This window comes from Solanum lycopersicum, chromosome 9 (assembly GCF_036512215.1).
Source record: "Solanum lycopersicum chromosome 9, SLM_r2.1".
Classification (NCBI taxonomy): domain Eukaryota; kingdom Viridiplantae; phylum Streptophyta; class Magnoliopsida; order Solanales; family Solanaceae; genus Solanum; species Solanum lycopersicum.
The window spans coordinates 4626276-4654183 of record NC_090808.1 but is presented as its reverse complement, the minus strand read 5'-3'; the positions used below and the strand labels follow the sequence as shown (position 1 = coordinate 4654183).

The 27908-nt window shown below is 36.5% G+C and overlaps 1 protein-coding gene across 7 annotated transcripts; it reads left to right on the top strand.

The window, feature by feature from the left end:
• The first annotated feature begins 152 nt into the window (after window positions 1-152).
• LOC101255129 (E3 ubiquitin-protein ligase PRT6) lies at window positions 153-20978 on the top strand. Of its 7 annotated transcripts, none has more exons than XM_004246824.5 (19): window positions 153-489; window positions 5891-7000; window positions 7710-8908; window positions 9037-9177; window positions 11240-11483; window positions 11578-12285; window positions 13112-13279; window positions 13401-14062; window positions 14407-14458; window positions 14593-15220; window positions 15309-15517; window positions 15631-16169; window positions 16264-16368; window positions 16454-16520; window positions 16631-16708; window positions 17486-17554; window positions 19062-19155; window positions 19256-19367; window positions 20640-20978. In XM_004246824.5, the coding sequence occupies exons 1-17, from the start codon at window positions 424-426 to the stop codon at window positions 19134-19136; spliced, it is 6120 nt and encodes a 2039-aa protein (XP_004246872.2). In that variant the 5' UTR covers window positions 153-423; the 3' UTR covers window positions 19137-19155; window positions 19256-19367; window positions 20640-20978. The 7 variants fall into 7 exon arrangements, with proteins under 7 accessions (XP_004246872.2, XP_010325854.1, XP_010325857.1 ...); XM_010327552.4 differs by having other exon boundaries at window positions 19250-19367; XM_010327555.4 differs by having other exon boundaries at window positions 19238-19367.
• Window positions 20979-27908: the final 6930 nt, after the last annotated feature.

Here is a 27908-nt window from a genome sequence, read left to right as displayed (position 1 = left end):
TTATTTATATATAAAAGTAATATCACATTTGACTGATAATTTAGAAATCAACAATAATTAATACATATATAAATTATGTATTATCTTATATCAAATATATATATAAAAAATTATTACCTATATAACTAAATCATATCCAAAAATTTAATACTATAAGAGGAAATATAAATATTACCTATGAATATGTTGGAATTTAATAAAATCAATCACACAATTTCAATGGTAAAAACTACAAATTGATAAAAATCTGAAAACACCCATTCAAGAATCGTATGCCTTTAGAAATCAGTTAGGGTTTCAGATTTTCGTATAATTTTGAAGGTTTGATTGTGTAAGACTGACAGTACCGTTCAGCCCTGGGGAACAATAATTGTGAATATTGGGGATTGTAATTGCGCCGATTGGATTCGGTTCATTTTTCTAATGGAGGTTGATTCTGCGCCGGCGCCGGAGACGAAGATGACAAGTCCGCAGGAATTTATTCTTAAGGTACTCCGGTTAACTTGAATTTTGCTTGGAACTAATTTTATGTATTTTGTACTCTCCTATTATGCGTGATTTATAACTATTGAGGTTTTTAGTATTAAGATAATCACAATGCTTTGAAATTTTGAAGATAGAGTGGAATGGATAAGGATTCATTCATTTTGTTGAAACTAAATAGTTTGGGATATAGGTGTAGTTGAGTTGAGTTTTATATGATTCATCACTGAACTGGAGAAATGAAGTTGGAAGGTTTATATATGTATTGATAATGGTGATGTTTGAGCTAGTTTGTGTGTACCTCGACTAATTCAGGTAAGCAGGTAAATCACCGTGTTTTGTCTTTATTGGGATTGGACATGAGACCTGAGACCTTAGGGTGTTCAACCCACTTTATTGACCACTAGGCTACACTCTTGCGTGCTAGGTTGTATTCTTCAGCGTTAAGGTATGCTGGCTAGTGGCTACCTCCAAAAAGTTACAACCTATATCCATAATTGCATTGATCCTAGGAGATCTATCAATTGTTCTACTTCTTCTATACCATTTTCTTTACACCAAAAATACAACATGTTAATGCAATTTTCTTTAATTTTCTGAATAGTGTTAGTAATATTCTCATGAGCTAAGACCACCATCCTTTTTGGGTCTTGACCCCCCCCGTTCTCATCCAACAACTCAAAAGATCAGCAGTAAGTTCTGGCATCACCTAGGGATCTTGAGCAATGCTGAGAACCATGTGCCACACCTGGACAGTAATCCTACAGTGTAGGATAAGTGGCGGTTAGTTTCCTCCTTCTCATGACAAAAATAAACATTTGGAGACAATATGGAAACCTCTTTTCTTGTGTTTTTCCTGTGTGAGACATGCCCTTCGAGAGAGGTGAAGCATTTCACCTTTGTTGGGGTGTTGCACTTCCACATTTGTTTCCCTGGACCTAGAATTCCCCATGTGTGAGTCATAATCTCTCTCTTATACAGTCTACACGTAGAGAACATGCCATCAGGGTCATGTTTCTATCTTATACCATCTGTTTTTATAGCAAGGCCTGTGAATTCACATAATCTGAGCAGTAGTTCAACAATTCTATCCACTTTCCAATCATTTAGATTTCTCTTGAAGGTGAGATTCCGTCTCTTAAGGGACCATATCTCAGCAATTTTAGTGTAAGGTTTGGTACAAAATGTAAAAGATCTGGGAAGATCGATTTTAGACACTCATGTCCAATCCAATTGCTCTTTCAAAAAATATTTGTTACCCCCTCCCACTTTGAACACCAAATTCTCCTTCAAACTAGACCATAGATTTCTAATTGATCTCCAGATTGATACCCCATACGTGCTATCTACTACATTAGACACACATTCCACATTTTGCCCATACTTGTTGAGAATTCTTCTCCATAATGCTCGATATTTAACCACAAATCTCCAAAGCCATTTACAAAGTAGACTTTTGTTCTGGACCCTCAGATTTTTTATACCAAGACTTCATGTCTTCTTGCTTAGTAAGGCTTATGCCATTTAGCTAAGTGTATTCTTCTTCCTTCCTTGTATATTCCCCCCAACCATAGAAAATCATGTCTCAATTTATCTAACCTCTCTTCTACTTTTGCTGGTAAAGGAAAAAGTGACACAACATATGTAGAAGACGAACAATATCGTACCAAATGAGTTTCAAAGAAAAAACAAAAAATCGTACCAAATGGATTACCTTAAAGAAAAGAAAATTAAAACAAAGCCTCCATGAATTTACGTGAGCCATTTAGTATTAAGATTGATCCATTTCAGTGGGTCTAATATATTTGCTGGAAAAAAACCTTGCTGAAAGAAATAGAACAAAACATGTCTAGTCTTTTGTTTTGTCAATTCATTTTTGATGTCGTCATTTTCTTGGAAGAGGCCATTATCTTTTGTTTTTAATGTTGTCATTTTCTTGGAAGAGGCCATAATCATTAGTGGTGAAAATTCCTAAATTGACTTATTTTTCTAGAAACACCTATATATTATGGGTTAATCCATTTTCAACCCCCTTAACTATCCAACCCGTTTTTTTACCTACATGAAATGTGAGTGAGTTGGATTTATCCACTTTTATTCCATTGGTTTCCAACCTGCCCAAATCAGTGTTGTCAAATGTGCGCTTAAGCCCTGAAGCGTGGCTGAAAACGTGTTGTTGTCATCAAGGTTTTAAGGCATACTTTTCCTTGCCAATGAGCCTCTTTTGAAGAGGCGACACTAAGCAATTGAAATTTCTCTTTTTCATTTTTTTCCCAATGTCTTTGTTCATATATTTGTCATTCATGTTTAAAAATTATTAATATTGGACTAAACATATATATTTGTATTGTTTCTCCGGTTAGGCATTATTTCATTAATGCCTCACTATATTTGCATTTTGCTAGTAAACCCCGATGAAACTTATTTTACGCTTTTGATTATGATAACACTGACCCAGTTCGACATAAGCTGCCCATTTGTCATCACTAGTTCTGTAAGACAAGAAAGGACTTTCCAGTTGCACGAGTTCTTCACAAATGTCCTTGTTGCTTAAGTCAGGAGATATATTTCTAGAGACCCAAGAAAAGTTTGACACAATTGTTAGGAACTGAGGTCTCACAAGAGATCTAGTCCCACTACTAGGTAGTTTAATGGAAGTTAAGTGAACTGATGATTGATTTGGGATGAGAAAGTAATCATCACTCACTTTATCAACAAGTAGTGGAACTTATACAACTGAATCTGGCTTACAATAGATCCTATATTGTAGGGTCATGAAAGTCATGTGATCTCTAAATTCAGGATTTCCGAATCATGGAAAGTGTGTATGAGCTTTAAAAAAGGGGAGCCTTGGTGTAACTGGTAAAGTTGTTTCCATGTAACCTGAAGGTCACGGGGTTGATCTCGAGTTGTGGAAACAACCTCTTGCAGAAATGTAAGGTAAGGCTACGCACAATAGACCCTTGTGGTTTGACCCTTCCCAGAACTCCGTGCATAGTTGGAGCTCGTGCTTGTATCATCTTTACCATAAATTCTGAAATTAAATGGTAAAGCTTCACCGATATGGGTTTTATGCAATGCTAATTTGGACTAATTGGGCTCCAATGCGGGTACTCGATACTTGGGAAACCAAAAAAAGAAGGTTAATTGGTGAAGGCATAGGATTATGGTGCCCATGATTTTAGAGCTTGTGTACTGGTACTACTGCTAATCAACTCTAGTTTTTCTTAAAGTGTACTACTATTTTTGAGATGAACTTTAATCTATATTGGATTTCTTGAAGGAACTCAATCAGTCTATCTAGGTTAAAAGACGACCGATTTACTCTATATTATGAATACCCGATCAGATCTGTCAATTTGTGAAAGTTGAATAAATAATATTCTTAGGAGAAGTTTGGAATAAACAGAATTTAGAACCCAAGGGTGTGGACAGTGTTCAATGAAGGGGGTTGAGAACCCTCTCAGGTTCAAATCTCAGTAGAGCCAAAAACACTAGATGGTTTCTTCTCATTTGTCCTTGCCTTGGTGGGCAGGGTTACATGGTACCTATTGTTGGTGGGTATCCCGTGGAATTAGTCAAAGGTCTCTTCAAGCTGGCCCAGACACCATGACTGTCAAAAAAATAAACTCGGGAATAGGTTGCAACGTCCTAGATATACTATTTTGGAACCGAGGGGGAGTCTCTTATATCTGTGGACATAAATTGAGATGGATAGAACTTCTATGGTTCTGCTTGCCAGGCAGTTTCATGTGTTGGGCAACACTAAATAGAGCCTTACCCGAAGCCGAAAAAGGAAAACAAAAGAGAGGCTAAGAGAACAGGTCATGGATTATCTTCTAAAATCAAATAGTTCATAACTCTTTACTTTGTCCATTGGAAGGATGAATTTCACACTTCATTACTTATTCTATCGACCTTCTTCTACCTTGGAAGGTGTTGCATTTCCCCCTTACTAATATGTAGTATTTGTTTTGTTTTTTTCATTCATCGAGATATGTAACGGTCCAAGTGTTGTACTACGATATTCTCTGTTTTCCTGGTTGTGTACTGGCTTATTTGGATATACTTTATCATCTTTAAAGCGGATCTTCAAGCATTACTTTGGGAGAAAAATGCAAATGCTTCCTGGTAGTTGTCATGAGTTTTATGTTACCCACTTATGGTTCGAAAGTGCACTTATCCCTTTCTGGCTACCAAGCGCTCTGCAAATATCCCATCAATCAAGTATCCTACTATTTCAACTATTCCATAACTATGGACACCACAAGGGTGAAATTTCATCTTCAGGAGAGAACCAAATGACTGGGAATTCATGAGGTTGGCAGAATTCCACAACGGTTGGACACTTTACTGGACTTCAGGCATATGAGGATATGCTTAGGTGGAAAGGCAACAATAGAGGAGAGTTCAAAGTGCATTCAACTTACAAGTTGATGGATCAATCAAGCCAGCAGAGTCCCATATGACCTTGGAAACAAATATGGAAGTATAGAATCCCACACAAAGTTTCATGCTTTATTTGGCTGCTATCTAAGTAAGTTTCCCTGACTCAGGACAATGTCATGAAAAGGGGGATAACCTTATGATCTAGGTGTTTCTTAGTGGGGAAACCTTAGAAACTGCAAACCATCTATTTCTACACTGCAAATACACTCAATAGCTTTGGAGGACTTTCTTGAGCCTTAAAGGCATATCCTGGACTATGCCTGGGAGAGTTACTGAGGCCTTGTATAGCTGGTATGAGGCAAGTGCCCTTGCAAAAGACAGAACGAGGTTGAGAATTATCCCTGCTTCAGTATGGTGCGCAATCTGGATAGAAAGGACTTCCAGATGTTTTGAAGGCATAGAAAATCGTGTGCAGGATGTTAAACTAAATTGCATTTTGTTATTATGTTTTTGGTGTAATCAATTATACTCAAAAGGCATTGCCTCTATAGTTGATTTTTTAGACTCACGTATAGAAATAGAGTAGGAGTGTATGGAGTGCATCTGTATATAACGTTTGAGTACAACCCATGTACTTTTGTGGCATAAGACAACATTGCCATTTTCAAAAAATTATATAAAAAAGAGAAGGAATCAACTGGCCGGCAATTGTGTCTTTACCTATGGGGAATAAAATGAACAATCAGTGTGGTGATTTCTGATAGCTCTGCCATTTCTAAATCATCTTTATAACCTTTTAATGAATAGTAAGTATGCTAAACAAAGTCTGAGAAACTTTTTACTCCTTACTCTCTATGTGTGTTTTTATTGCTTACTCTCTATGTGTGTTTTATTGCGTAGACATTGGCACAAATATACACATGCATATTCAAAACACACACACAAACACATCTTTACCCTGTCTATTATTTGGTTCGAGACGAGGGACCTGAAAATGCATTTTGATCTTCTACTGCAGAGGCTTGAGAATCTTGGAGTTCCTGCAGAAAATTTAGAGCACCGACAGCCTGGTTTAATTGTTTATGTGAAGAATAACAAGTCTCAAATTGAAGAGCTTGTCTCTGCTCTTTTGCCTACTAATGAAGAGGCAATGGACAGTATTACAGATATGCAGACGGATTCTCCAAAATCAACAGGCAGCTCAGCCATTAAAGATTTATTTCACGAAAGTATGACGTGGTTACAATGGTTGATGTTTGAAGGGGAACCAAGAAGAGCACTAGATCACCTAGCTAACATTGGCCAGCGTGGTGTTTGTGGGGCTATTTGGGGGAACAATGATATTGCATACCGTTGCCGTACATGTGAGCATGATCCAACATGTGCAATATGTGTTCCATGTTTCCAGAATGGAAACCACAAAGACCATGATTACTCAGTCATATATACAGGCGGTGGCTGCTGTGATTGTGGAGATGTAACTGCGTGGAAACGTGAAGGGTTTTGTTCCAAGCATAAAGGCGCGGAGAAGATACAACCTCTTCCGGAAGGGTGTGCTAATTCTTTAGGCCCTGTTCTTGATTCCTTGCTTTCTTGTTGGAGAAAAGGGCTCCTATTTGCGGAAAGCCTCTCGGAGCAAAGTCCAAGACTAAATAGTCAGGCAACTGAGTATAAAGGTATCACAGATGCGTTGACATCAGCAGTGATAGAGATGCTCTTGGGTTTCTGCAAGGATAGTGAAAGTTTGCTTTGTTTTATCTCTAGGAGGGTATTCTCTTCAGAAGGTTTATTAGATGTTCTGGTGAGGGCAGAGAGGTTCTTGATCAGTGGTTATGTTGTCAGGAAGCTCCATGAATTGTTCTTGAAAATGTTGGGTGAACCTCAATTCAAATATGAGTTTGCTAAAGTATTTCTGAGCTATTACCCAACTGTTGTGAATGACGCAGTCAAGGAAATTAATGATACAGTCTTCCAAAAATATCCACTTCTCTCAACTTTTTCTGTGCAGATATTTACGGTGCCTACTTTGACCCCACGTCTAGTGAAGGAAATGAATCTTTTAGCCATGCTGCTGGACTGTTATGGGGACATACTTATATCTTGTGCAGAGGAAAATGGTAGATTGAAGGTATTGCAATGTTAATTTGATTTCAGCCTTGTGTAAGGAGTTTGGATAGTTATACTCTTTTCTAAAAGTTAGATTATGACATCAATATATTCATGATGTTTGAATATTGTAGCTTGTCTCTCATATCCTCTCTGGTAAAAGATATCTTTAATAGTTTGGTTGTAGACTTACCTTTTGTAAAATCTAATATGGTAGGTCTATGCACTGACTTTTCATATAGAAAAATTGACAGATTATAAACAATGGAAACGTAAAAGCTTGCATGATTGAGTTCATGCTTACATAATTTCAATATTTCCTGTAATACTATACGAATACAATTATACATTTGCATTAAATGGTTCTTCATTTAGATATTGTAATAGTTCTCACAGTAATTGATGGGTGGTAGTTTATTTCACTTGAGAGAAAAACACTGAACAACATAGGAGTGTGCTAGGATGTTTTTACTTTTGATTTTGTTGTTTCCTTGACTTCTTGAACTAGTTAAGTTCTCAATGTTTGTTAATTAAAAAAAAGGAAGATATCAGCTGCTAGCATTTCCTTTGTTTTCGAGGCCTTATGCCTTTCATGATATATAGCTAATCTGCAACAACTGAAACTATCTTGTTTATTTTTCAGCATTGTTTACCAACTAATATTATCTTAGCAGTTGACCTAAAAATTAGCAGCATTGCCTTGCTTGATGAAGTCATTTTACTTATTATAGGTCAATAAATGGGGAAATTTGTATGAAACTACTCTTCGTGTGGTTGAAGACATACGATTTGTCATGAGTCATTCTGCTGTACCCAGATATGTGGTCCGTGATAGGCGAGATATACTTAGGAGGTGGATGAAGCTGTTGACTTTTGTACAAGGCATGAACCCTCAAAAGAGAGAAACTGGCATCCATGTAGAAGATGAGGGTGATAATATGCATTTGCCTTTTGTTCTGGGTCATACAATTGCAAATATTCATTCTCTATTGGTGGGTGGTGCATTCTCTATTAGTAGCACTGAAGATGCTGATGATGCTTTGTTCAACACGCATATACAAGATTTTGATGACCAAGATAGTGAAAGACTTGCAAAAGTTGGAAGGCTATCACAGGAAAGTTCTGTTAGTAGCGTGGTTGGGAGGAGTCCACCAGAACATGTATTTATGACTCCTGAGTCAAAATCTGATAGTTCTCCGGTACCGTCATCTGTTCTATGGTTGACATTTGAGTGCCTGAAGGCCATTGAGAATTGGTTGGGAGTGGATAACACATTAGGACCTCTCCTTCACATCTTATCTCCGAAAACAATCACTAGTTCTGGAAATAATTTCTTTGCACTGAAAAGAACACACTCGAAGTTTAGCAGGGGCAGGCAAATTATTAGATCTAATAGTCCTTCAGATGGCATTGGACTCCCAAGTTCAACTGAAGGTTGCAATAAGCAATATTCTTATTCGTCACCGACTGGTGGTGTTTCCTTAAAATGTGGACAGGATTTAGCCCAGGAAACTGCAAACTTTGGTGGTAGTGATAACAATATGCTACAAACAGATTATGCCCTAGAGTTAGAAGCTTTTCGGGTGCTGAGTTTTTCTGATTGGCCTGATATAGCATATAAAGTCAGTTTGCAGGATATATCAGTTCATATTCCACTCCATCGATTACTTTCAATGGTTTTACAGAGGGCACTCAGACAATGTTACGGTGAAACTTCCGTAGGGGGTAGTTGTTCCAATTCGTCATCTGCTGTCGATCATGACTTTTTTGGCCATATATTGGGAGGCTGCCACCCACTTGGATTTTCTGCCTTCATTATGGAACATGCTCTCCGAATTAAGGTGTTCTGTGCGCAGGTGCATGCTGGAATGTGGCGTAGGAATGTTGACGCTGCCATATTATCCTGTGAGTGGTATCGCTCTGTTCGTTGGTATGTAGGCAATACCTTATTTGGGCCTTGGGATTTGAACTTCCTTTATGTGCTAATTTACTTGAGATTTGTGTACATAGATTACTCATGTTGCTTTAAGTCTTTCTTCTTTTGTACTCTTTGTGCAGGTCTGAACAGGGTCTAGAGCTTGATCTATTTCTGCTCCAGTGTTGTGCTGCACTGGGCCCTGCTGATCAATATGTTACTAGGATTTTAGAACGCTTTGAGCTCTTGGATTACCTTTCCTTGGATCTCAAACGCCCTAATGAGTATGTAACTCATCCCTTATCTGTCTTCAATGAGTTTCATTATCTATTTACTTGTTTGCTCCTTACCTTGTTAGCATAAATCTTTTTTTACTCTTATTTGATGGTATAATACTACAGGATTCCCAGAGTACATAAATTTGATTTGCCACATCGCTAATGTCATAAAGGGTGACATCTTCTGATGTTTACCTAACTTAGCGAAACCGATATTAGTTCTATGTTGTTAGTTTGTTACTATAGATTTATGTGTTTATATATTTATATTATTTTATCAGTATTGCTAGATGTATATATTTGCTTTCAACATGGACTAAATCAATATTATTGTAGGATTGATCTAAAAACAAATCCATATTGATCAGAAGACATGATTGATTGTTGGTGGCGTGATAAATTGATTGATGATTTATGAGTTGTAATTTTCCATCTTCCAAATATATTCCTCACATGACTCCTTTAAATTCATTAGTTACACATGTGTGGCTGAATCACATTTAGCTTTTTGAAACCTCTGTTGATGCACTTTTTTTTTGTGTGTTTATTTGTATGCATTATTAACTTGGCTACGTAATGGATGCTTGAGAACTCTAGCAAAAGGTTTTCCGAAATTTGAGTGGAAAGTGTCTAATAGGAACAGTTTTATCATGTGTTCAGGTGCCCTATTAGAGCATTTAGTTTGAGTGTCTTAATGAAATACAATGTCAAATTTAAGGGGTTGTCTATGTATTCGGCCATCAGAATAACATCAAGATTGGGTGGAGATAGCGCTCACACAGGATGTAATTAGATTAGGTTACTTGAGATGATCATATTTTACATAAATACTTGTATGCACCAATCTTCAGCACACAATATGATGAGTGAAGATAACAAAAAGATAATTATCCTAACCTTCCATAGAAGGAAGTAGTTCAATTTCTTGTATCATATTACCTACTAAGAACATGATATAATCGGAATAATTGACATATTGGGAATACAAGCTAGTTGTTGATTAAGATTAGTTGTTATTGTTACATTTGCATTAGATTTGTATTGTAATGAAATGGTTATATCCCTGTAGGTTTTATGTGTGCTCTGAAGAATATCTAGTTATGGGGAACTACTAATTTACCTTAAAAGATAAATTGATTTGTTTTTTAGTGAAATAGTAATGAATAGAGCAGAACTGGGGATACAGATGATCCATTTAGTCGACCCCAACTAATCGAAGGTGGGGCCTAGTTGGTTGCATAATAGTTTGGTTGTTAGATTTTGTAGTTTCACTAGAATTAAGATGTTAATGTGTGTATTCTTTCATATTGTTGTTATATGCAACAATTCTAATGTTTAATACTAGAGGACAGAAAAAGAAGATTAGACAGTGGCTAGGTGTATAAACTTATGTCTGATGCTTATGCTATGTTGTCATCCTTTGGTATACATTTAAGTAACTATACCTTAATTTTTATCGCAAGCCATGATTTTGGTCATTCTTTCAGAGATAGCGATATAAGATCCTTTAGTGTAATTTGGTGGATCACTACCAAGTTAGAAGTAACTTGCTAAAAAAGAATAAGTTTATTTTGAGTTGTCTGAGATTATTTCGTGACCTTGTACATTTTTTGATGCTCGAGTTAGATGGACACAAGATGTTGTATATTGTAATTTCTTATTTTTCTTCAACCTTCCTTTCTACATCCACAAGGTAGTGGTAAGGTCTGCGTACACCCTAATATAATTGTAAAGGAGAGTTAGTATATTAAATTGGCAACATATAATTATATAGGGTTCTGGGCAGGGGTTTATGTACCTTTTCGATGCTTGTGAAGTTTCCAACTTAGCACCTTTTTCTGGGGTGGCGAAGTTTTTATTGAATAGAATTGTTACTTGTCTCAAGAGAAAAGGTCTGCGTACACCCTACCCTGACCCCACTTAGTGGGATTTCACTGGGTATGTAATTGTTGTAATTTTCTTCAACCTTCTTGTCTATAATTTGGCAGGATGCTGTCAAATCTCCAAGTTCTGTTTCTCGAGTATTTAACTGCATTTTTGGATTCTTCTATTTTAACACTTCACCCAGGTATGAGCCGACTATAGTTCAGGAGATGCTTACACTGATCATACAAATAGTGAAGGAACGGCGGTTTTCTGGGTTATCCCCCAGTGAGTGTTTGCAAAGGGAATTGGTATATAAACTGTCAACTGGTGATGCCACTCGTAGCCAGTTGGTGAAGTCTCTGCCCCGTGACTTGTCCAAGATCGATAGACTTCAGGAAGTTCTAGATAGGGTAGCAGTGTATTCCAATCCCTCTGGCATCAATCAGGTTTTTTTGTGACACTTCGGTCATTCCTTAACCTTTCGTACATTGTCATCTGATCAGTTCTAGTCCTATGATCCTAATGTCCCATCTATCCCAGGGTATTTATAAACTGCGGACATCCTATTGGAAGGAGCTAGATTTATATCATCCTCGTTGGAACTCAAAGGAGTTGCAAGTTGCCGAAGAGAGATATATGCAGTTCTGTAAAGTATCGGCATTGACCAGTCAGCTTCCAAAATGGACGAACATTTATCCACCTCTTGGTGGAATAGCTAAAATAGCCACTTGCAAGACAGTACTCCAAATTGTTCGTGCTATTGTATTTTATGCTGTTTTCTCTGATAAATCAAATGCGTCACGTGCTCCAGATGGTGTATTGTTAAAAGCATTGCATTTGTTATCTCTGGCATTAGATATTTGTTATATGCATGGAGGATCTGGTGACCATAGTTGCTTTGGGGATGATGTCATTCCAATTGTAGCACTAGCTAGTGAGGAATTTTCATTGAGTAAATATGGTGACCAGAGCTTGTTGTCTCTTCTGGTTTTGTTGATGAGGAAATATAGGAAAGAAAACGACTTTGTGGAAGCTGGAATTTTCAACCTCTCCTCTATGATTGGAAGTCTTCTGAAAAAATTTGCTGAACTTCAATTTGGATGCAAGATGAAACTGCAAGACCTTGCACCTGAGGTGGTCAATCAACTGTCGCAATCCGTTTCGACTGGTGATACTAAAAACTTGGAATCAGTTTCAGACAGTGATAAGCGCAAGGCTAAAGCTCGAGAGAGGCAAGCTGCTATAATGGTATAGTTTTAAAGAGAATATTAAGGATATCTTGCTAAATACTTTGCTAAGCATAAAATGTGTTTGTTACTCTCTAGCCAGTTAACTTAAATTGTTGCTTTTGTGTTGTGGTTTCTCTATGACCGAGTGTAAGCTACTTGTTCTAGAAGTTGAAAAATCCTTATAAAGCATGTGTGTTTTGCATGTTCTAGGAAAGCATGTGAAAACTGAACATGCAAGTGAAATACTAATTGCGCAAGGAAGGGATTCCTCTAACTCAGAAGCAGAATCCTTAAAGATCAGATACCTAGGGTGTAAAGGGTTAAAAAGGGATTCAGAAAAAGCTGTCATATGAAATATTTAAACATGCAAGCGAAATATAAGCACTGAAAATGGAAGCAAAATCCTTGTACATCAGATGTCCCTTGTGTATAGGGTCCTAAGAGACAAAAGTTGGGAAACTTGTGCTTTTGGAGGTTAATTCAGAGCAGGATATGATTGGATGGAAGACTAGATGCTCAATTTAAGTTCAGCCATAGTTGGATGCAGCTGTGCTTTAGGTCTAAAGTCAAAATTAGAGATTTTACAGAAATTCCATTCTAGCAATATATATAGTTTCATGTAAAACAGCACATAATTCATCTTACAACGTGCTTTTGTTTCCTGTACTTGGATCAAGTGCTTTTCATGTTTCCATTGTGCTATGTTGCCATAATTTACAGTTCAGATAGTTTTTGGCTATTGTAAGTTGAATTCAGTGTGAACCAGACTAACCCTATTCCTTCTATTCTTGGTTGATCAAGTTTGACTCGGTCAGTTTCATATATATGCCATGTCTACATCGCAGGAGAAGATGAGGGCGCAACAATCCAAATTTTTAAAGAGCATTGATTTCTCTGCAGAAGCTGCTCCGGATGATTCTAAACTTAGTAAAGAAAGAAGTGATTCAGTCATTTGCTCTCTTTGCCATGATCCAAATTCTAAAAGTCCTCTATCATACCTGATTCTTCTTGAGGTATGTGCTTTGTTTTTATGTCGCTTCATTGTGTTTGGATATCTATGCTGATATATCTAAGTGATTGTGCTTGGTGAATAAGTCAATTTTTTACTTATTTTATCGTGGTTCTTGAAATAAGAAATCCAGGCTTTTGACTTTCACCAATAGAGGGCCTCCTTCATGGAAAAGAACTCAAAATTTTGGGAAAGAACTGGAATCTTCTGCTCAAAGGATGACAAATGTCTCATCTCAAAGGAGCATTTTATCAAGCAGTCAAGAAGTGATTTCATCTCCTTGGTTGACACAATTGATTCAAAATGCAATAAATGAATATGCTCTAGAAGGGAAAACTAAGGATGTAGGAGCATTTTTTGAATATATTAGGGCAAGGTTCCCAGCATTGAAGATTCAACTGCCTTGCACATCCAGCAATGTCGATGAAGACACAGATTTTTCTCTAGAGATGCTAGAAGAAGAAATATACTTGTTGATTCAGGAAAGAATGGATGCCAATTCTTGGCACTGGGACCTCTCAAGAAATGGTAAGAAAATTTCTGCAGGGGGAGGTGGTGGGGATGGTGAGTCTCTTTTGCTTGGGAAGTACATTTCTTCTCTTGCAGGAGAAAATGTCGATAGTCCTGCATCTGAAAGTGCACCCAAGACACAATTAGAGTCAAGAATGCCGCTTACAGCATATGAAGGATTTGGTCCCTCAGATTGTGACAGAATTTATCTATCATCGTGTGGACACGCTGTGCATCAGGGATGTCTTGACCGTTATTTATCATCTCTAAAGGAAAGGCGAGTCCTTTTATCCTTTCCTTTTTACCTCTTTCTTTGAGGTTATTGTCTAATCGTTTGGTATATTCGACTTGAACTATTTTTAATCTTTGGTTCTCTATATCTTCTTTTCTTGGCCTAATGATGGATATATTGCGTCTTGTGAGTTTTTTGTTGTCTTCTTTCTAGGATTTGCTTTTCTTTTCCTGACCTTATCTTGATTTATCTTAATCCAGTATGTCCTCAAGCTTAAATGGTTTGTGCATTAGTGTTAATAAAATACATGTATATTATGTTCTATAATTGGTCTAGCAAGTCCTATTCATTAAGTTCAAAGAATTAACAGTCTCATCACTCTTGTACAGATATACCAGAAGAATTGTTTTTGAAGGAGGTCATATTGTAGATCCAGATCAGGTACAGAACGTCCTGATTTATCTTTTTTCTATGTGATGGAGAGAATTGCTGAACCAGAAGCATTGTTTTTGAGGGAGGTCATACTGTAGATCCAGATCATGTACAGGATGTCTTGTTGATTTTCTTATTTTCAGGGGGAGTTCCTCTGTCCTGTATGTCGTGGACTTGCCAACTCAGTCCTGCCAACCTTACCTGTAGATTCTGGAAGGTTCACATCCCTTCATTCATCTTCCAGTCCATCAGATGCTGTTGGCCTTTCATCCTCGTCAAGTGCAGTGGTAGATGCACTTCAATTTAAAGAAGCTTTATTTCTCCTACAAAGTGCTGCTGATGTTTCTGGAAGTATAGAAATTATCCAAAGACTTCCACTTCGGCAGTTTGGGCGCATGAGGGTAAACCTTGAATCTTCGTATCGTGTATTGTGTGGAATGTACTTTCCAGACAATGATAAGATTTCAGAATCTGGTAGACTTAGTCATTCTCTGATTCTTTATGACACTCTTAAGTACTCACTTATATCAACTGAAATAGCTACTCGATCCGGAAAGACATCATTAGCTCCAAACTACAGTCTTCGTGCCTTGTACAAAGAACTACAATCTTCAAATGGTTTTATACTTGCTTTGTTGCTAAGTATTGTACAAAGTACACGAACAAATAACTCACTCACTGTCCTCCTGAGACTCAGAGGCATTCAGCTGTTTGCAGAGTCTATATGTTCTGGCACTTCTGCAAATGAAATATCAGATCCATCTGTTGGAGGTATATTGCTGCTCTGTGGAGTTATCTTCTAAGTTACTTTTACTTTGTAAAAGGGAGAGATGAGATCATGAGAAGATATGCTTTGCAGGTAATATGCAAGCCATCTTGGAATGTGCTGAAACAGAAAATCAGTATCCTGATATTCAGTTCTGGAGATGGTCAGCTGATCCAGTTCTTGCACATGATGCTTTTTCTTCGTTAATGTGGATCATATATTGCCTTCCATGTCCATTGTTGTCATGCGAAGATGCCTTCCTGACTCTGGTTCATCTTTTCTATGCTGTTGCGGTCACTCAGGTTGCACAATTTTCCCTTCTGATGTTCTTTTTTGGGTAGAGATTAGATGAGACTTCTTTGCACTTCTTTGTCTCCAAGATAGTTAGCAAAAGATCCTTGTCGTTTCTTTGCAGGCTATAATTACCTATTGCAGAAAGCGTCAATGCGGTTTGCTTGAGTTAGGATGCGATGATTCTCTAGTTACTGACATCTATAAAGTAATTGAAGAACAAGGAGTTGCTCACCAATATTTTGAATCTAATTTTATAGAAATTTCTTATGACATCAAAGATGCAATTCGCAGTCTGACCTTTCCGTACTTAAGAAGATGTGCATTGTTGTGGAAATTGCTTCATTCTTCTAGAGTGGTGCCATTTAATGATGGAACCAACATATTAGATGGATCAGCATACTCAACCAATGAACTGATGGAGTGTGGCGAGAACAATGCAGCCGAGCTCTATCAGATTGAAAAGTTGGAGAAGATATTAAAGATTCCATCGCTTGATAATGTTTTGAATGATGTCACGATTCGTTTGGTGGTTCAAAAATGGCTCAATCATTTCTACAAGCACTTTGAAACTCGTGGTCTAAAGGGTGCTCTTTATTCCACTCCTGCAGCCCCTTTTAAACTGATGCTTTTGCCTCATCTTTATCAGGATCTCTTGCAGAGGTTGGTTATAGATATGGATAAAGAGAGTATTTTACAAGTATTCTATTGTTGTGTTGACTAAATAAAACTCAAGATAATTTTATGTTACCTTCAGGTATATTAAACAGAAGTGCCCAGATTGCGGAGCTGTTCAGAAGGATCCTGCTTTGTGCTTGTTATGTGGTAAATTGTGTTCAGCAAGTTGGAAGACATGCTGCAGGTTCAAAATTCACTCAGGCTGCAGCTTCTCTTTTACCTTCTTCTGATCTTTAATATTGTGTCTGATGCATTTGATTGAACTCCAGAGAAAGTGGGTGTCAAACTCATGCAATGGCCTGTGGTGCTGTTACTGGGGTGTTCTTGTTGATCAGAGTAAGTGCTGTTTGCTTTTTGCTTTACTTATTTCTCTTGACCTTTTGATTTGCACAATACTGTCTTTCTGGACCCTGGAATGACTTGATGAAATTTATTTTTCACTGTAGAAAACTACTGTATTGCTCCAAAGGTCTGCTCGTCAGGCACCGTGGCCGTCACCTTATTTGGATGTATTTGGAGAAGAGGTAAATTAGTGGTTGCATTTTGCTATCATAGAAGAGCTCAGAGAAACTAAGGATGTTTAGTTGAAAACAAGCTTCTCTTTATTTCATTTTGATGGAAAAAGGGAGATTTTGCTTGTTGCTTGAAATACTAAATAGCATAGCTCGTAGAAGCATTACAAATTAGATATGAAACTAAGGGTCAAACAGCAGCTTAAGTCTTTTTCTGTAAGTTTGTTGTCGCTATCTCAAGCCACTAAAAGCTCAAAATAATCCAAGCACATAATGACATGTATCTTTTCTTTCCCTGCAAAGGTGCTTTACAGGGATCCTGTTGTGTGATTTAAATGGAAAACTATGAAACAATTAAATGTGCGTTTTGGGGGGTGAAGATAACAGAAAGACAGTTGTGTCCTCAAGTATCTTCAATTCACGTCAAACATGGGAATTAAAATTTTTGCCCAAGTTGAATGCAAGTTAATATATGTTCACAAATCACAATTTCCCCAGTCATAACTCGCAACAAGTATGGATTTAAACTTCACTTGATATTTCTTCGAATTCTGATGGATCACCATTTTCTTTTCTTTTTTTCCCTCCCTTTTCCTTCATCTATTTCCCCTCTCCCTGTTTTCAGTCAAATAGTTGTTTCTAATTATTGTCAAAGACTGTTTACTAATATATGTGCATTGTGTATCTTGAGTTCTGGTAAAATTGTTTTGGTAGGGACATCTGGGCTCTAAACCAGTATGTCCACATATCAACTTGGATTTTACATATTTCCTCCTCCTATTGTTGCAGGATATTGACATGCATAGGGGAAAACCATTGTATCTAAATGAGGAACGTTATGCTGCCTTAACTCATATGGTAAGCAATAGCCTGTCGTGACTAGTTCTGTGTTATCGTGCTAGCTTTAATGTGATCTGAGTTGAGTGTATATTGTAGAGAGAAACAAGACAAAACTGAAGGAGAATGCCCATTATATTAGGAGGGGAATTTGTTGTCTATAACTTCAGGTCTACTTATCAGCTTGAGCAAGATACAACACAGTCGAAATTTAAATTGATTATTGAAAATGAATACCTTATAATTCGTAAAAGCAAATATATAATGGGAAAAGGGACAGATTTACCCCCGAACTTTAATAAATGGTACGTCTATGCCCTCCGTTATACTTTGCGTCCATATAAGTCCCTGCCGTCTAATTATAGGTACACACGTACCCCTCTCACTAACGGACCCCTCATTTTTTACATGTGTCTTAATCCTATTGAACTACCTGTTTGACCCCTTTTTTTAACCCATAAACCAACCATCCACCCCATAACCCACCCAATTTTCTCTAAAAGGAATCCTAAATAAAAAATCAAAATTAATTAGGATTCATGGGTTAACTTGGAAACAAGAGCAGCAACAATACCAGCACCACGAGGAGCAGGCACTTCCTAACGGTAACAGAGCCACATTTCCCTGTAACCTTGCAAGGCACAGTGTGTGGCTTCCCAATCTTTTTACCCCAGTAACCTCTCCTCACTGATAGCTTAGCAATATATTCCTCCACGAATGGCAGTAGCGACTTTCTTCGAGCACTTGACACCCAAACCGACGTGACCACTACCGTCACCTACAACAACAAGCGCCTTGAATCTGGTTCTCTGTCCGGCACGGTCTGCTTCTGAACCGGCATGAATTTTATCACCTCATCCTTGAGAGATGGTAATATTTTTGTTTGAATATCTGGATCAAATGCACCAAGATCCAAATTACACAGTAGCACCCAAATTAATTAGGATTCATGGGTTAATTTGGGTCTAATTAATTCCTTTTTGAGGAAATTGGGTGGGTTATTGGGTTATGGGGCGGATGGTTGTTTTATGGGTTAAAAGAAGAGTCAAACAGTAGTTCAATAGGATTAAGACACGTGTAAAAAATGAGGGGTCCGTTAGTGAGAGGGGTATATGTGTACCTATAATTGGATGGCAGGGACTTATGTGGACGCAAAGTATAACGGAGGACATAGACGTACCATTTATTAAAGTTCGGGGGTAAATCTGTCCCTTTTCCCATATATAATTGATACTAGGAATCATGGAATTCTCTGATAAATGGTATTTGGTGGGGGGGGGGGGGACTTTTTATGCTCACAAAATCTGCCCCTTCTAAAATTTTTCTTTTTATATTTAATTAATTCTCTTTTGTTGATTTGTTCCCAAGAATCTTTTAGTGCAACCTCTTCCCCATTCCTCAAAACTGTTCTCCTCTTATTTACCAAGGAATTAAACTTCTATCATTTCCGTCGAATGAACATCGAATAACCATTATAATTTCCAAGGTTGTACTTGCCTGCTGATTTTTTTCTCACTCCAAATTCTAGGTGGCTTCTCATGGGTTAGATCGAAGTTCAAAGGTGCTTCGTCAGACAACTATTGGCGCATTCTTCATGCTTTAGCTTGGCATTTTATGATGGTGTAGGTTAGACGGAAGTTTAATAATAGTCGTATTTTGCTCATCTGTTTCGTCAGTTATTACCTGCGGCATTGTTTTCATTAGTTCTCTTGACAGCTGCAGGCATAGCTGACTCAAATATGTTAAAGATGATAATAGTTGTGCTGTTACCCCCTAGGATACAGGAAGTCCTCTGTTAATGTGTTCTTGTGACGTTCATGTACAGATTATTGAGGTTAGTCTGTAACTATTATTTCCTCATATTATCGCTCTGCCTATTCTGCACTATGAATAAAAGCAGTTTCATTTGCTTGTTTTGTCAGCGAGTCTCATCAGACAGTATTCTTATGACTATTCCATCATCAGAATCTCTTAGAAGACTGTTTTTTAAAATTATTTCATCATCAGAATCTCTTAACATTCTCTTATGATGGTACTTCAAATGTTTTTAAAATGTGGAAGCTATGTTGCTTGGACTCTCCAAAAATGTTGTCGCACGCGTGTCAGCCTTCAAAAATGCACGACTTTTGGAGGATCCAACATTCACCCGTTGACATTTTTTAAGAATGTGAGCAATGTAGTTCCTGAAACATGCTACTAGTGCATTGCCAAAACACTTTTTTACATTCCTTCCTGTAGATTTCAGTTAGAAGGTGAATCTAAAATATCCTGAAGGTACACTTATAAATTGTCGAACCACCTAAGAATGATAAGCTCCAACTCTGTCACAAAAATTCAGGTGAAACCTTAAAATATCACTATAATTTTGGCTATAAGGTGGGTTAGATTACTTGTGTAGGACATAAATTTTATTAAATGTTTGGGCAAACTAGGAAACCTATGGAAAGAGGCGAATGAATATTTGACATCCTTAATTGCTAAAATAGGATTGCACATGAAATTTTACCTTCTCAAAATAAATAAATAAATAGGATTGCACATGACATTACTGTGTGATGGCATCAGACAGTGCAACATTTCCAAGTCAACACTCCTATAGGTGCGATGCAGTAACAGAGGCTAATACATCAACACGACCATACTTTCAAGTTTTTAGACCAGGTCTATTTGCAACATTTTAGTATGGACAAATGTATTGAAGATGTGTAGGACTTAAGTTTGACATATTTCACAGTAATATTGATCGATTATGAAAAAATTGATGGGTGTAATATCATGCCTTGGGCTACTAAACTGATTCCTGCTACAGCAGAAGTACTGAATTGAAAACTGTTCTAGAGTTGCAAACATATCTGCGAGCTTCTCTTTCGAATTTTCTTACTGTATCGCTTCTTGTAACATTGCTTACAGTTTGTTTAAACCCTCACTTTGGTTGCCCAAATTTGCATCATCCTCTCCTATTTGTTTTCTTCTTTCTACTTGACTGCAACTTTTAGGTCTATTTTGTTTTCCTTTTTTTCATGAGGAATCTCTTTAGATGCTAATTTATCATGCATTGCTTATGCTTCCTCTCCTCTTTAATTAATTGACACTTTATTCGTGACAGACGGTTAGAATTTGCTCACCGGAATAGAATGGTGTATTCCATGAGTGACTCAGCGGTGAAGGTGGAATGGTTGGTTGTTGCCACCTCTTTGTACAGAAAATGTGAATAAATATGGTGCTTCATGTGTGATATGATAATTGCTAAGGTCTCCTTCAAGTGTATGGATTGTCATTTTACTCAACAATATGGTCCTCCCCCCTTTGGCTTCTTCTGTTCTTGATGTCAATGATGATTGATGTATCGTCGAGACTGATGAATTGTGTATGTACAGTCCTAAAATAACTATATGCTCCTCTTTTTTTAAAAAATTATTTGGTGGCCTTGAGCCTGTTTGGATTAGCCGATAATAAGTCACTCTTGAATATTTAGCGTAGAAAATTTAGGAATGAATAGTTGTGTGTTTAGGCAGAAGTGCTATGCTGTTGTGGTGTGCTTAGTTAGAAAGTGTTGACATGCATTTTTGTTCTTAAATGGTGAATATTTTCTTGAAGTTTTCAAAAATTATAAATTAAAAGTTTAAATACTAGGACATACTAAGAAAATGGGATGGATAGGGAGTTAGGAATCCAATTATAGGAAGAATATTTTTGGGATTGAGGAAAAATTAATAACATACTTGAGCAAGTGTTCATGAATGGAAAATTTATAAGTTGTAATGATCAACATGTTTGGTCAAGTTTCTAAAATTAATTTATTTTGAAAAGTACATTTTAGGGACATGGCAAGACAATTTGTTGTTGAGTAATCAAATAAAAAGACACTTTTGAACCTCAACTATTGTTTGATTAATTTTTTTTTAAAATGCTTCCAAGTTTGCGTTTGGACATGTAGTATGAAGTTATGATTTCAAATTCATGTTTTGACATGTGATTTTGGAATCATGATTTGAAATCAAGACTTCAAATTTCAATTACTTCTAAAAGAACTTAAATGATTTGAGATTTCAAATCATGATGATATTTTTTAAATATATGAAACATGGACCCTAAATTTGTATTTTGTAAAAAAGAAAAAGATCCACCATTTTCAATTTTGCAAAAATAAAATAAAATACCCATACTCTCATGAAGAAATTGTCCGTACCACATGAAAGAATTATAATAAAGATTAATTAGATAATACTATTGTTGACTAGTAGTTCTATAGTAAGTTGGGGAAGCATTAGGTGTAGTCTTACCATTTTAAGGTATATTTGCACATTACGATCTAACTTTTAAAAATTACGTGATTTTATTAGTTTTTCGTGTGTATTAATCTATGGGATCTAGCTCCTTTGGGCACTCGAAAATGATTTTTGAATTTTATTTATGAGTACCTCCGTAATGAGTCGGGAAACCATACCGTATACTTACACCATTTTCTGAAAGCATATTTCTCATTTACAAGCCATTTTTAAAGAATTACCTCAATTCTTCAATTTTTTCGTGTGTATTAGCACATGGGTCTGGCTTCTCAGAGTTCTAAAGAAAATTTTGAATTTTTTTTTATGAGGACTTCCGTAATGATTTGGGGAATATCACTTACACTAGCATCATTTTTTTAACACATATTTTCGCACTTAAAGGTCATTTTTTTGGAATTACCCAAAATTTTCTATTTTACATGTGTATTAGCCCATGAATTTGACTTTTTGGAGCACCCAACAATTTTTTTAAAACACTTTATGAGGACATCCGTAAGAAGTTGGGGAACCAACATATATACTTCTCACTTTTAACACATATTTTTCCATTTACAGACCATTTTTAGAAATTTCTAAATTCCTCAATTTTTTTTGTGTGTATTAGCCTATGAGCCTTGTTCCCTTGACCACCAATTTTTTTTTCTTAACAAGCTTTATGAGGACATCTGTAATGAGTTGGGGAATCATCACATATACTCACACCATTTTTAACACAATTTTTTTTGCATAAATAGACCATTTTTTAGGAATTACCTAAATTCCTTAATTTTTCGTATTAATAGATCTGACTCCCTGAATTACCCGATTTTTTTTTAAAAAAACTTTATGTGGACTTCTATTGTGAGTTAAAGAACCATCACATATATTCACATCATTTTAACGCATATCTTCACATTTACATGCCATTTTTAAGGAATTAACCAAATTTCTCGATTTTCATGTGCTAATTCCCACGGATCTGGCTCCCTAGAGCACCTAATTTTTTTTCTAATTTTTTTTATGAGTACCTCTGTAATTAGTTGAGGAACTATCACGTAAATTCATTCCTTTTTACATATCATATTTAGAAATTTTCCAGAAAATTTTAATTTTTTTTTGTATATTTACCCCTGGATTTGGCTCTCTAGAGCATTCAAACATTTTTATAAAAAACTACATCAAGACCTCCGTAATGAGTTGGGATCCCATCACGTATACTCACAAAATTTTTAACACATATTGTCGCATTTACATTACCAAATTTCACAAATTTTCGTGTGTATTAGCTTATGAATCTAGCTCCCTGGACACCAAAAAAAAATTTTGATTTTTTTTTATGAGGACCTTCGTAATGAGTTAGGGAACCATCATGTATACTAACACCATTTTAACGCTTGACATTTTTTTTTAGAAATTATCCAAATTCCTCAAAAAAAAATTGTCCCATGGATCTGACTCCCCAAAGCACCCTCCGTAATGGATTGGAGAACCATCACGTAAACTCACACCATTTGTAACACATATTTTTGCATTTACATGTCTTTTTTTTAGGAATTATCCATTTTTTTCGTATGTACTAGCGCATAGACCTGGCTCCAAGAGAACCCAATTTTTTTTTTAATTTTTTTTTATAAGGACCTTCATAATAAGTTGGGAAACCATAACATATACTCATATAATTTTAAAAAATATATTTGCATTTAAATGCCCTTTTTAGAACTTATCCAAATTCCTTGTTGTTCGTGTATATTAGCTCATGGATATGGCTCCCCGGAGCAACAACTTTTTTTTAAAAAAAAATAAAATTTGAGTTTCTTCGTAATGAGTTAGGGAACCATCACATATTTTAACACAATTTTTAATGCATATTTTTTTTATTTTCATACCAATTTTTACGAATTATTCAAATTTCTTGACTTTCGTGTGTATTAGTCATGCATCTAGCTCCATTGCAAAAAACTTTATTAGGAACTCCGTAATGAGTCTGGAAACCATCAAATATACCCACATTATTTTATAACGCAGATTTTCGCGTTTAAATGCTATTTTTTGTGAATTAGATAATTTCCTCAATTTTTTTTGGGTATATTAGCCTATCGATCTAGCTCCCTAGAAATCTCAAAAGTTTCTATAGCACACAAAAATCGATAAAATAGGGGGTTTACCTACTTCGGGGGTCGTTTGACCTTCAAAATGGGTCGTTTTGGCCGCCAGACTAAATGAATCCATAGCTAACGTCTTAATGGACGTCCACAAAATATTTGGGCAAAAAGACGTCAAAATTTTGAATCACCAAAAACGATCGTGCACTATAGCACAGGAAAATTAATAAAATGAGAGATTTACGTGCTCCGGGGCTTGTTTTACCTTCAAAATGATCTGTTTTGGTGGTCAGGGCCAATTGGCTCTATAGATAATGTCTTAATGGACGTCCATAAAAAATTTGGACAAAAAAGATGTCGGGATCTCCCATGGACATAATACACGGAAATCAGCAAAATAAGTTATACATGCTCCGGAGATCGTTAGAACTTAAAATGAGTTATTTTTTTCATCACGGAACACTGGATCCATAGCTTACGTCTATACAGATGTTCACAAAAATTTAGGTGAAAAAGACATTGACATTCTGGATCACAAAAAATTCATAGACGATAACACATGAAAATCGGTAAAATGAAGAAGTTTCCTGCTTCAGGGCTCGTTTGGCCTTCAAAATAGGCATTTTTGGTCGTCAGAGCCAACTTGCTCCATAGCACGTCTTAACGAACGTTCACAAAATATTTGGACAAAATAGACGTCGAAATTCTGGATAAAAAAAAATTGTGAACTATATAGCACACCAAAATTATTAAAAATGATGGGTTTACTACTTTGGGCTTGTTTGACCTTCAATAGTCTGTTTTGGTCGTCAGGTCCAACAGACTCCATAGATAACGTCTTAACAGATGTCCATGAAAAAGTTGGGTGAAAAGACGTTAGAAATATGATAATTTGCAAAATGGGGTATACCTGCTTCAGGGATCGTTTGACCTTGAAAATGGATTGTTTTAGCCGTCAGGCCCAACTGGATCCATAGCTAACGTCTTAACAAATGTCAACAAAAAATTTGAACAAAAAAGAAGTCAAATTTCCGAATCACCAAAAATCCATGGACTATAGACAAGAAAATTAGTAAAATTGGAGATTTATCTGCTTGGGGGCTCGTTTGACCTTTAAAATAGGTTGTTTTGACCGTCAGGGACAACAGACTCCATACCTAACATCTTAAAGGACGTCCAAAAAAAATAAGGCAGGCATCAGAATTTTGGATCACCAAAAAAGATAGTGGAGTACAACACACGAAAAATGGTACAATGAGGGGTTTACCTGCTCCAGGGCTCGTTTGACCTTCAAAATGGTCCATTTTAGCTTTCAGGGACAATCAGATCCGTAATCTTAACGGTTGTCCAAGAAAAAATTTGGGCAAAAAAGACGTCGAAATTCTGAATCACCAAAAATTCATGAATTATAGTACACAAAAATTTGACCTTGAAAATGAGTCGTTTTGGCTGGATCCATAGCTAAGTCTTAACGGACGTCATGAAAAATTTGGGCAAAAAACACGTTGGAAATTTAGATCACCAAAAATTCATGGGGTTTAACTGCTTTGGGGCTCGTTTGACCTTCAAAATGGTCCTTTTTGTTTGTCAAGGTCAATTGTCTCCATAGATAACGTCTTAACGGACGTTCATGAAAATTTTGGACAAAAAAGATGTCAAAATTCTGGATCACCAAAACTCCATGGATTATAGTATGCGAAAATCAGCAAATTTGGTATACTTGCTTCGGGGCTCGTTTAACCTTGAAAATGGATTGTTTTTGCCTTTAGGGCCAATTGTCTCCATAGTAACGGCTTAAGGGCGTCCACGAAAAATTTAGGCAAAAAAGACGTCAGAATACCGAATCACAAAAAATGCATGAACTATATCACACAAAAATCGATAAGATAGAGTTTTACCTACTTCAGGGGTTCGTTTGACCTTCAAAATGAGTCGTTTTGGCTGTTAGGATAACTAACTTCATAGATAATGTCTTAAGGAACACTTTTAAAAATATTTGGGCAAATAAGACGTCGAAATTCTGGATCACCAAAAAAGATCATGGACTATAACATACAAAAATCAAAAAAATTATGCTCATTTGACCATTAAAATGGTCTGTTTTGGTCATAAGGCCAACTTGTTCCATAGATAACTTCTTAACAGACGTCCACGAAAAAAATTCAAAAAAAACACGGACTTCTGGAATACCAAAAATTCATGAACTATAATTCACGAAAAATCGATAAAACGTGGGTATGCCTGCTTTTGGACTTGTTTGACCTTGAAAATTAGTTATTCTTGTTGTCATGGAAAATGGCTCCATAGGTAACGTCATAACAACGTCCATAAAAAATTTGGGCGAAAATACATTGAAATTACGAATCACCAAAAATTCACGGATTATAGCACACGAAAATCAGTAAAATTGAGGATTTACGTGCTTTGGGCTCGTTTGACCTTCAAAATGAACTATTTTAGCCATCATGGCCAACTATCTATATAATGAACGTCTTAACAGACGTCGACAAAAGATCTAGACAAAAAAGTCAGAATTTTGAATCACCAAAAAAGATCGTGGACTATAACACATAAAAATTTGTAAAATCAGAGGTTTACGTGCTACGGGGCACGTCTGACTTTCAAAATGATTTGTTTTGACCGTCAGGGGCAACATGATCCATAGATAACGTCTTAAGGAACGTCCATGAAAAAATTGGACAAAACGGACACTAAAATTCTGAATCATCAAAAAACCATGGACTATACATGAAAATTGGCAAAATAGGGCATACCTACTTCAGGGCTCGCTTGATCTTGAAAATGGATCATTTTGACCGTCAGGGTCAACTGGATCCATAACTAACATATTAATTGACGTCCAAGAAAAATTTGGGCAAAAATAACATCAAAATTTCGGATCACCAAAAATCTATGGACTAGCACACGAAAAATGGTAAAATTGGACCTTCTTCGAGGCTCATTTGACCTTCAAATAGGTGATTTTGGTTGTCAGGGTCAACTGGCTCCATAGCTAACGTCTTAACGAATTTCCAAAAAAAATGGGCAAAAAAGACGCTGGATTCTGGATCACCAAACAAGATCGTGGACTATAGCACATGAAAATTGGTAAAATGAGGGGTTGACCTTCTCTAGGGCTTATTTGACCTTCAAAATGGTTTATTTTGGCCGTCAAAGCCATTTAGCTCCATAAGTAACTTCTTAACAGACGTCCATGAATAATTTGGTAAAAAAGACATTAGAATTTTGGATTCCCAAAAATACATGAATTATAGTATATGATAATCGGCAAAATGGGGTATACCTGATTGGGGGCTCGTTTGACCTTGAAAATGGATAGTTTTGATCGTATGGGACAACTAGCTCCATAGCTAATGTCTTAACGGACGTCCACGATAAATTTGGACAAAAAAGATGTCAGAATTTTGAATCACCAAAACTTCATGAACTATAACACATGAAAATCGGTAAGATGAACCTTCTTCGGGGCTTGTTTGACCTTTAATGGGTTGTTTTGGCCGTCAGGATCAACTGGCTCCATATTTAACATGTTAATGGACGTCCACAAAAAAATGGGTAAAAAGATGTCGAAATTCTGGATCACCAAAAACATTGTGGACTATAACACACGAAAATCGGTAAAATATGGTGTTTACCTACTTAGGCTCGTTTGACCTTCAAAATGGTATGTTTTGACCATCAGGGCCAACTAACTCCATAGATAACATTTTAATGGATGTCCGTGAAAATTTTGGGCTAAAAAGACGTCAAAATTTTGAATCACCAAAAATCTATGAACTATAGTACATGAAAATTGGTAAAATGGGCTATACCTGCTTCGAGGATCGTTTGACCTTGAAAATGGACCGTTTTGGCCGTCTGGACCAACTGGATCCATAGTTAACGTCGTAACGAACGTCCATTAAAAATTTGGGCAAAAAAAAAGTCAAAATTTCAAATCACCAAAAATCCATGATTTTTGTGTGTATAAGCCCATGGATTTGG

Coding starts and splice junctions, on each gene's coding strand:
- LOC101255129 (XM_004246824.5), top strand. CDS start 424: ATGGAGGTTGATTCTGCGCCGGCGCCGGAGACGAAGATGACAAGTCCG. Junction 14,063..14,406: donor TTATCATCTCTAAAGGAAAG/GCGAGTCCTTTT, acceptor ACTCTTGTACAG/ATATACCAGAAGAATTGTTT. Junction 16,369..16,453: donor AGTTGGAAGACATGCTGCAG/GTTCAAAATTCA, acceptor ATTGAACTCCAG/AGAAAGTGGGTGTCAAACTC.